Below are 10,491 nucleotides of genomic sequence, written 5' to 3' on the forward strand. Positions count from 1 at the left end.
TTTTAACTTCAGTTCTGGCTCCACTTTGGCAAACCCCAGTCCCAGCATCCAGCCTAAGGAGCAGTGCCTGTCCTGTCTGTCCCCTCTGCAACCCACTGAGGAACTACAGTGAGACTGAATTGCCCATCCGAGGCTAATCCGCTTCCTACTCAAACTCCTCCCTGAGCAAGTCCAGTCAGAGTCTGGCCTCAAGTTTTCTCAAGAGAGCAATGATACAGCTGGGAATTGAAAGCTGGACAATATCCAGAGCTTTGAACAGGTTTCCAAGTCTGAAAACAGTATTTAAGTACAGAAGTTTCACAAAGCTAGTCACATAATTAAGAGTCAAACCACTTATATGAATATAAATTTATGGGCGAATACTACCCTGTTTCATAATGGAAACAAAGTTAATTTGGGTTTTATTCAGTGCCAGTGCTATTAACTGTGCATCTTAGGCATAACTGAACTTCTCCATAAATCTAAATTTCATTAACACCCTGAAATCAATTACTTTTTGATTTATAGTTAAGGCCATAGTGCTGACAGTTATTAAACACCAGCTTACCCTGGCGTTTCCACACAAAGTGCAAGCTCACCCTAGGTGGGGAGCAGCCTCTCCAGTGTTCCCAAAGTGCAGAGGGAAGTTTTTGAAGTAGCTCTCCCTTCACTCCCAATACATTAGGTGGATCCAGGTCCCTTCCAGCTGGTGCTAACACTCAATGTTCTAAGAGATGCAGAGCTGCTACGTGGTTTTCAGGTGCGACGACGAGCCTCCGTCACCATTCCCGCCAGCCAGGACTCCTAAGTGCACTAATCCCAAGCAGATCCTGTGCTACTGATCTACTCCATGCAGGGCTCTTCACGCTGCCCACACAGCTGGCAGCGTGGCTGGCTCCAGCTGCAGGGCTGGGCACCATCAGCACTGCTGCAGGAACGAAGGCAGGGAGCCTTCTCCAGGCACGGAGCTGCTCCGAGGGCTCCCGTGGCTCTGACGTCCCCACACTCCTCCGCCGAACACTCGCCTGTCAGAGCACATCATTATCTGAGGGGATGTGCAGCTCCTCAGCAGCCACTTTGGAGGTGGGTTTAATTGTGACCCCACGACAGATTTCATTACATTTCAACTCAACTGGTGTCGAGTTGTGCTCTGTCACCCACCCGGGGCAGTCAATTGATTATGAAGCAAGTATTTATTCACCTTCTCACTCGAGAGACTTAAATTAAGGCACTTCACCACAGCCCCTTCATTTCTTAGTCGTAATTGAGGTTTCATTACCAACTGGCTACTGGGTCATTGTTTTGAGGCACAGGTAGCTGACAGCTCAGGACCTGGGGGTACCTCGGCATGAGCTTCCATTTGTATCAGGCAGCATTTGCCCATTCATCTCTCTGATACACAGATAATGATCTCTGGCTTCAGCAACAAATCAGTTTTGAATATTGATTCACTTTCACCCTGCTATCCCCCAATCTAAACAAATCAATTTGCCCACAAGTGACAGGCACTTCTCCCTGCTATCCCCCAATTTAGATAAATCAACTCTCTAACAAGCGAGCCATCCTCATTCAGTGGAGCACCATAAAGATGCACTTCAGTAAATGCTTTCAGGTTTCCTAGGGAGGAAAAAATATTGTTTTAATAAACCATTTCATATTATTGTTTTAATAAAAGCAGCCACTAACTGCGGTGCACTAGTGTGAGTTGTATTACAGGTAAAATTCCACCTCCTCGGTCTCGATGGGGTACACTGAGGACCTGACACAACACAGAAAAAGGGAATTTGTTAAATAGCTGTTCAGCCAGGGAGAGAGCTAATTTGCTTTGGGCTCAGTGCTTTGGCTTTGCTTTCAACACCAGCAATTTAAACTCAAAAACTGGCAGGCATGCTAGCATATTAAGTTCTATCAAAATTCAAATAAGATACATAATCTAAATAATGTAGTGTATAAATTGACTTTAAGGCCTGAAGAAGCCGCATATGCAGCTTTTAAGGTCTGTAGCAGCAAAATAAAGACATCCACATTTTCCCTTTCCTTTCTAATCTGCCATTTCATATGTCTTTAGGCACTGTTTTTATACTGTTATACTGGGAATGCAAATATTTCATAGAACTGTTTATAAGCCTGAATACAATTCTAAGCATTTACATTTCCCTATAATTCAGTAAAAGCACATTAAACAATATTTCCACCAAAATCAACCTGACAATCCCCCTAACAGGCTCTTCCATCCCTGCCTCCTATTTCAAGGACACTTCCAAAGCCCTCATGTCCCCTGAAGTACATTTTGACACTAACAGCCAATGCTTACAGTCTGGAGCTTCACTAAAACCAAATGAGGCAACACTGTCCTGCAGTTCAGCATCCATTCAACTCCTCTTCTTGTTTCAACATTTTCCCAACAAACACCTACCAGCTGTAAGGAAATGAAGGTATGGGAACAGCATCCATTTCCTGTGTTGTCTCACACCTCCAGGACACAGAATGATCTTCCCCAGCTCTCTAGTTTGGTGCTCGCTCCCAAAGAGAAAGGCAATGAGAAAAACATATTAGCATTAATAATTGCAATTAAAGTTAGTTAGCAAGCAGGTCTCCAGACAAAGCAGGACAGCCAACCCAAGGAATCCCTGGCAGTGCAGCAGAGCCAGCCCTGAGGAATAAGGCACACAGCTTTTTCTTAATCATACCACTCAGTGAAGGCAAGCAATTAGGATGAAAACATTTGGATAAGGATTAATAATAGACTTTGCAGACAAAAGCACAGTGTTTAACAGGCTTGTCCTACCAAAGCAGCTGTCATAGCCAGGAGAAAATGAAGATCCTGAAGACAAAATCCTTGCTGTTAAAAGTAGGTTACAGCAGCCACACTGAGGGACTGCAAGGCTCAGTGACAAGGCCAAGGGAACTGTGGTCAGGCCTCCTACGCTGCTTTGGCCACGTCTGCAGCTGGAATCTTTCTGAGCTGGTGAACTGCATAGGTAAAGACAGTGAGAACCAAAGACCACCCCTGCTGAGCAGGCTGCTCCCCTGCCCCAGCACCCCTCACTCATTAAGGGTGGATCTAAGTGGCAAGATGAGGAAAACCTGGCTCAAAAAAAAAAAAAAAAAAAGGGAATATTAAACCTCCCCAGACTTCCCCCTACTGCACTTCATTGTTTTGTTCCATGTTTGGTAAAGCAACACGTAAACAGCAGCACTGAAAACTTATAATAAAAGACTTTATTTTCTCCAAATAACATTTATTTTCCTTTCTTTTTTTTAAAAAAAAAAGGACTACTAACACTTTGACCATTTGCAGATGAAATGAAAATATGCAACAGCCATGTAAATCAACATCCTTTCTTCTACTTAAAAAAAAAATATATGCATCCTTCAAAACAAAAGCACACATGGATTAGTTACAATCCAAAAGTTTCACGACTGTACAACCCCGAGGGTTCCCACACGTGCAAACATGAACACCCACGTGTACAAGAAAGGCAGCACACAACTGGTGAACTGTTTGTTCAGGTGGTTATGCCTCAAAGTCTTTGTTTTAAAGATTTTTAGCAAGGAAAGTCTGGCAAATCCCACCAACCACATGTTATATGAGCCTCTCCTGGCTGGTGGAAAAGTTTCCTGCATTTAAATGTCTCCTAAAGGTTCCACTTGTTATAAGTGGTAAGTGTCTACAGCCACTGGCTAATTCTTTTAGCAAATTTCATTCTTAAGACTTGAGCTCAGCTTTGGACCCATAAGGAGTCACAAGAGAGGGCTCGATGGCAATTCAAATTATTGCCTGAAGAGCAGGCAAAGAACAGCCAGAGGCTGAGAGCTTCTCTGGCATAAACAGCTCCATTTGATCCTTCTGTCAAGTGACTGAAGTGCACAAAGAACTGGAACTAAGGATATCAGCATGGCATTCACAACACAGTTGTGAGAATGAGATGGAGAAACCATTAAAATTTCCCTTGCCAAAGTCTGATAATCTCAGTTCTCAGTTGCTGAAGTGCTAAAAAAGAGGCTGATACTCAAAGGCTACGAGGTGAAATTCAGAGGCTCTTGTTTAAAAATGAGAAACAGGGACAAGTACTGATAAACACCATAATTCCATACTACCCAGAATGGTAAGGCAAGTTACACAGGACTTCCCCCACTTCATCATTAAGAATTAAACCAGCTGTAAATGAAAGGGATGTCAAAAGACAGTTTTTAGGGATGGTAACAGGAGGCTCTGAGGCTCCAGCTCACTGGTCAGCCCTTGCTTTCACTGATTCAAGGACTCCATGTTATCCTGCATCCTAAAGCACCCATCTCAGTGGCCAGAAATCAAGGTCTGGTTTTCCTTTCTCCTGCTTTCCACATGGACAATATAGTGCAAGTGGGACTGATAGTTCAAAACATCTTCCCAGCACTCCCAATGTCACACCAAGGTTTTACAGTAACACTGCCTTCACATTAACAGTGTTTTTAACACCTTCTGCCTGCCTGTGAAACCAGGTCTAGCAGCAGCAACCCGCCCAGTTCTGGAATGACTTTAAAGTGAAATGTTTCCAGTCATTTGCTGCTGCTGAGCTTGCACAATCAGGTGGAGCTGTCTCTTTGCGATGGCCGTGTTTAAATCCCACAGGAACTCCAACAGCTTGCCCTGGAGGAGAACCTCCATGGGCACGAACTGCAGGACCTGTTGGGGGGAGTCTGTGTCCAGTAAAGAGCTCATCAGGGTATTCAGCTGCTGCAGATATTGGAGAACCGGAGCGGGGAGGCCCCGGTACCCAACACACAGCAGAGCGGCGCCGGGTCTCAGGGGCTCCCGCGAGGTGGGACACGCAAATGTGACTCCTCTGAAACAGCAGTGCAGGATGAACACCAGCCCGGCTGTGAAGCGCGTCAGGCAAGAGAGGAGAGGCAAAACCAACGCATCTCCCGTCGTAAGCTGGCTCAGGGAACGCAGAACACACTCCAGAAGCTGCTGCTGGTACTTGGGTTCTCCGTCATAAAGCGAGGACAGGCTGAAAGTCAGCAGCGTGGCCAAGTCCACGGGCTTCACCTCCATACTGGGCCGGCTCTCTGTACCACAGAGGGAGGGAAAGCCCACCACAAGGCACTTGAATTGGTCACTACAACTTTCATTTAGGGCGTCTTGATGACACCTGGAAAGATCAGACACTTTCGCCAGTATCAGTTCCCCGGGAAGAACTTCACAGGAGTGACAAGGCTGCAGCACTGCTCTGCTCTTCAGCCTCCCCCCACCCACCTTCTTCACAGCTTCATTGAGACTTTCCAAGACTTGACCATCACAAAATGGGGAACATTTTACCACTGGTAGTCTTTTTCCTTCCAAAATGTACCACAAGCTACATTCGAGGTTAGAAGGTGATCCTTCCAGGACGCACATGTTCCCAGCATTATTTGAACTATGTTCTTCAGCCAAGTGATTAAAATAGCCCTTTGCCACTTTATCATTCCAGGTCAAGGTTTCCATCATCTTCCTTTCGTTGTATGTACTAAAATATTTGTTTCTTTGCCCAAACCACTTTGCATTCATGCTGCAACCAGCCTGAGATTTCTTGACAAGCCAGTTTTTTCTAGCAATGGGTTTCATACGAAACCTTTGCATGAAGAACTGTGCTGCACAGTCTCTTAACTCGTTCAGTTTGCTCTGCTCTGCTTCTTCCATGCGCTCAAAGAGACGGATGTTCTCAGAGATAGTCTCTACCTGGCACTTGTGGAAGAACATGCAACACTCTTCATGTGTTTTAAGGAAAGATTCCGGTAGTGCATGCTGGGGAAAAAGGGCTTTGTTGACCACTTCTGTTCCAAAGTTCTGCGTCATTTTAGGAAGCAGCAGATGGAGGCTCTCCCTGCCCAAATAACGCAGACAAACCACATAGGCCTCTGAGTTTCCAGCTTTGCTAGTGGCTGGCTTAAAGACATGGACCTCCTCGAAAGAGCAGTTTAGCAGAAAGAGCAGGTTGACGGAACAGTGTTCAAACAGCGTGAACATCTTCAGAACGAAGGATCCTCCAGTGCCCAGGATCATCAGAGCAGTGACTGTTTCACAGTACAGAAGGGGTGAGACCAGAGCTTCCTGCTCACCCGGATTTCCCTGGCAATCAAAGCTGCCATCAGCAGTCACCAAGTGAACTGTGGTCATGCTGCTCACGAAGTTCTGAAGTCCTGACAGATGTCTTAATGTCATCACATCCCCAGTGTTATCTGGGCCAAAGTGCCACCAAGGCAACGTATTTGCTATCAGACGGTCGTCCATGATCATCATAAGGGTGTCGTTGGCTTCATGGTACGGGTTTAGAGTATTAGCTACCCAATTCCAGTGGCAAGGGACATGGTGGGACTTCAAGTAGTGATTGAGACTGGCTATGAAAGCTCCAGGCGCTTCACAGAGGTGGACAGAATTCAGTTCTCCCTCCTGGAGAGCTTCTTCTGGGAGAAGAGGAAAACTGCACAGGATCTCATGAAATTTGCACCACGCCTGGGTACACAGCTCAGCATTCACAGACTTCCTCACGTGAGATATTATTTTCCCTGCTTTATTGGTAAAGGAGGTGTGCCGATGCCAGTCCTCCAGGTTCTTATCACTCAGCTGGTTCTTCACTTCATTCATTGAGTCCTTCAGAGCCAGGAGCGAGTGAAATTCCTTGTGATCACATGTAAAAACATTGCTGGGATCTGGCAGCTTCCATTCATTATTCACTGGCTCAGTGTAAGTAAACTTCTTTGCAAAGAGCTTCTCAATTTCAGAAAGAACTTCAGGACTGAACTTTTCAAGGTTTGTCTTCTGGTCAACACAAGGCTGCTTACATTTGTCCATTCTTGGATGGATTCACAACCTGGAAAACAGCAGGGGAGAAGAAATTCCAATCATACAGGTTATAGAAATAGGCAAAGTTTTTCATAAAAAATAAAAATGTCTCCTGCTTAACCTTGGTATTCCAGAATGGGAGAGAAATGCTCCACAGAATCATGCACCAATGAGGAAAAGAAATGAGGGCTATCCTGAATAAGGCCATTTGGAACTCAGGAGGTTCACCAGTTCAGTTGCCCTTCTTGCTATTTAAACAGCAAGGGAAGAAGAGTTTGCTGCTGCTTTGGCCCATCACTGACTCCAAATACTCTGTTCACTGTGTGGGTCTAAACACTTACATACAAACACCTCTCTCAGTCACAAAAGAGAACACACCACAAGTTCTACAAATTAAACAAGTGGCCCAGAAATCTTTTAATCTGTTCATGGCAGTATTTATCTGAGAGGTCAAAGTATGGAAGGTAGGGAGCCACAAGGAAAGGCTCCCTTTGAAAGGGAGCACAGCTGCTGCTCTCCCAGTTTCCCAACAGGGAATAACCCTCCCATCTCTTCCACCAGACCCCGTGTGATACTGGGAAAGCCCTCACTGGCACCCTCCAGCACAGTCCCTCAGCTGAAGAGGCCCTGGGGGGAGGCTGGACACCAGCCTGTGAGCAAAGCCCCTTTCTTTGTGCTCAGCATCACAGCTCTCTGCCAGGCCCCTGCAAACCCTTATGCCTCCCTTTTCTGACTGAAAAAACTGTGATAAATCCGAAGTGAGAGGAGAGTTGTTTGCAACTGTGGTCAATGTGAACATGTGCTTGATGTTGAAGAAGAAAGTAGTGCCAAGTGTTGTGCTGCGAGTGGATAAAAGCAGACGAACACAAGCACACTCTGCACAGAGCCAACGAGGCTGCTGCCATCTGCTCCAGCGCCCAGCACAAAGCACACACGGCACAAGTGACAGTCACTAACCAGAAACCAGCCAGCCAGCAATTTATTCTGAACTAAAACGTTCATTTAAGCAAAATAATTTAATCAAAATTACCACCAGAGACAGGAAATCTCTCTGCGTATCATTTCAGCCACCCCGTTCCCTTCAAAAGCAAAATATAATCATCTTAACGTGTTATGAAATAGCTGGGTGAGAAAAACTACTGGATTAAAATTGAAAGAGTTGAGAAACTTTGGAAGCAAACAGCACAGAGAATGGCCAACCTCAACACTTTGCTCTTCCCCTCGAACCCACGTGGCATCTCAGGCCATGGCCATGGCCGTCTCCCCTCATCACCATCAGCCCTCTGGAGAGAGACACGTGGTCACACACACGGATGAGGTTTTCTCTCTTTGAGGCCTTTTCAATGAGCAGGTTTAGTTTCACTGTCCTTTGCACAAATGTACTCTGGCTTCAATCTCATCCTTTCTCACAGCATGTGCTGGAGAGGAGAGGGAAACTCAGAGAAACACAGAGACTGCTATGTCCTGGGCTAGTTTTACTTCATTTTAAACACCAACTATGAGGCTTTTAATTACAGCTCACCCCAGGAAATCAGAGAAAAGGCTTGGGTTGGAGGGGACCTTAGAGGTTATCTCATTCCAACCCCCTGCCATGAGCAGGGACACCTTCCACTACACCAGGTCACTCCGACCTGGCCTTGAACACTTCCAGGGATGGGGCAGCCACAGCTTCTCTGGGCAACCTGTGCCAGGGCTTCACCACCCTCACAGGGAAGGATTTCTTCCTAACATATGATCTACATCTCTCCTCTTTAAAAGCTTTCCCCCCTGCCTGTGTAAAAAGTCACTCTCCCTCCTTACTGTAAACCTCCTTTAAGCACTGGAAGGGGCTTTACCTACGGTCTCTCCAGAGCCCCCTCCAGGCTGAACCACCCCAGCTCTCTCAGCCTGTCCCAGAGCTGCTCCAGCCACAACACTAACCAGCTCATCCCTAAATCCCTAAGCAGGCTGTGCCAGCGCATGACAAAAACAATCCTGCTTTTCCATCATCATTTCCAGCTCCCCTCCTCACACACATACACACACACTCCCCGCCCCCGACCGGCGCTGCGCTCTGCGCTCCCCGCACGGCTCCTCACCCATCCCCGCGCTCGGCTGCGGCCCGGCCCGGCCGCCCGTCCCTCCGCCCCGGCCGCTCGTAGCGCCGCGCCCGCCCCAGGCGCCTCCCCGCGCCGCCCGCTCGCTACGCGAGGCCGCGGCTGCAGCGCGGCCCCGGAGCCGCCCCGGCTCTTACCCGCCGGCCCGGCCCGGCCCGGCCCGGCCCCTCGCCCGGCCCCGCCGCCCGCACCTCCCTCCCTCCCTCCCGCGGCTCGGGGCCGCCGCGGGCACCGCCCCGGCCCGGGCGGTGAGGGCTGTGCTGCCGGGGCCTCGCCATGAGCGCGGGGGAAGGCTCGGGGCGCTGCGGGCAGAGGGGGAGGGCGGCCCCGGGCAGGGCAGGAGGCAGCGCGGAGGTGGAGGCCGTTTCCTTCTCAGGAGCTAAAGAGGGGCTGCTTCGTCGGGGAAAGGGGGAGCGGAGGAGCCGCCTCCCCGCAGTGGGGCAGCCCGGCAGGACGGGGAGCGCTGCCAGGAGTTATTCCCCCAGCACTTACCGGGTGGCTCGGGGAGAAGGCGGGAGGGAAGCGGGGTTGGGATGTGCGGGGCAGGGAGGGCCGGGGCTCAGCGCCCTGGGGGTTCAGGTCCTGCAGGGCCGTCCGGGGAGCAGAGCCTGAACCAAACTCCTTCCTTCATCTCCCAGCCCTGCAGAGGCCAGGGCTCAGCACACCCTGGGTCTGCAGCCCGGCGGGCGCCTCCAGAGCCGGCAGTGATGCTCCTCCAGAGCTCGATTGGGCCTCTGTAACACACAAGGCAGGTACTTAAGAAGACTCTTCACATAATAACCCACTTTGGTGCCCCTTCTAAATCCTCAGGAGACTCGTTACACCCAGTTTGGTTTAGCATGAGGCATGAGCCTTGACATATTAACAGATCCATAATGAGCATCATCAAGCACCCATTGCAGCAACCCTGGAAACACACAGGTACTTTTTAGACAGTAAAACAGCATCTAATCTGCACACAGAGGCAGGAAGGTCAAAGCAGATTCATTATTACAGCAGACAGCAGGTGCAAGTTGCTCCCAAGACTTTAAATATTGTGGGGATTTTCCTATATGCAGGTTCAGGAATGAGGCATTGCCAGCCCGTTTGGGAACAAACAGCCAACACTGGAGCATGAGTAAGCAGAAATCCTTTGGCTTCAATGCCAGGCTTCCTGCTATTGACTTCTGCACTCTCACATACTTCTTCTTCACGAAGCTCAATCGAGCCCTAAGCCAGAAGTAGTTTTGGTACAGAAATTCAGTGTTGTGACTACAAAGAACTCCACAATTGATGATATGACTTGGGAAAATTTTGCTAAAAGCCCAGTAATTGGAAAAAAAGCCCTTGACATGCCCATCTTAAGGATATAATATTGTATAGGTAAGTGATCTTTTCTCCTGCTCTAGGTAATAAAAGAACTAATATATTAAAGTAAGAAATCTATAACCAGACAGTGTCTCTCTTTTCTTTTAAGCTACTTGCCTATTTTTGAAAATGAAGCAATAGTACTACAAAATAGAAAGAACCATAAGTATAGAAAAAGCCCACAGGAATATAGGAAAAGGAATAAAAGACTAAAACTCTTGTAATCCCTTGGAGAAAAAAAAAAGATAAGATAATGTATTGATA

At 47.9% G+C, this 10,491-nt stretch overlaps 1 protein-coding gene across 4 annotated transcripts; it reads right to left on the reverse strand.

Moving 5' to 3' along the window:
- Window positions 1–3,243: 3,243 nt before the first annotated feature.
- On the reverse strand, window positions 3,244–10,202 carry CMTR2 (cap methyltransferase 2). Of its 4 annotated transcripts, none has more exons than XM_017824215.1 (2): window positions 9,373–10,202; window positions 3,244–6,812 (listed from the first exon to the last, which is right to left on the reverse strand). In XM_017824215.1, the coding sequence occupies exon 2, from the start codon at window positions 6,791–6,793 to the stop codon at window positions 4,499–4,501; it is 2,295 nt and encodes a 764-aa protein (XP_017679704.1). In that variant the 5' UTR covers window positions 6,794–6,812; window positions 9,373–10,202; the 3' UTR covers window positions 3,244–4,498. The 4 variants fall into 4 exon arrangements, with proteins under 4 accessions (XP_017679704.1, XP_017679702.1, XP_017679701.1 ...); XM_017824213.1 differs by lacking the exon at window positions 9,373–10,202 and adding an exon at window positions 9,018–9,056; XM_017824212.1 differs by lacking the exon at window positions 9,373–10,202 and adding an exon at window positions 8,863–8,911.
- Window positions 10,203–10,491: the final 289 nt, after the last annotated feature.

The sequence above is a fragment of the Lepidothrix coronata genome, unplaced genomic scaffold, assembly GCF_001604755.1.
Source record: "Lepidothrix coronata isolate B3197 unplaced genomic scaffold, Lepidothrix_coronata-1.0 Scaffold110, whole genome shotgun sequence".
In the NCBI taxonomy this organism is placed as follows: Eukaryota; Metazoa; Chordata; class Aves; order Passeriformes; family Pipridae; genus Lepidothrix; species Lepidothrix coronata.

Excerpts from the sequence above, each read along its gene's own strand:
- CMTR2 (XM_017824215.1), bottom strand. The coding sequence starts at position 6,793 with ATGGACAAATGTAAGCAGCCTTGTGTTGACCAGAAGACAAACCTTGAA.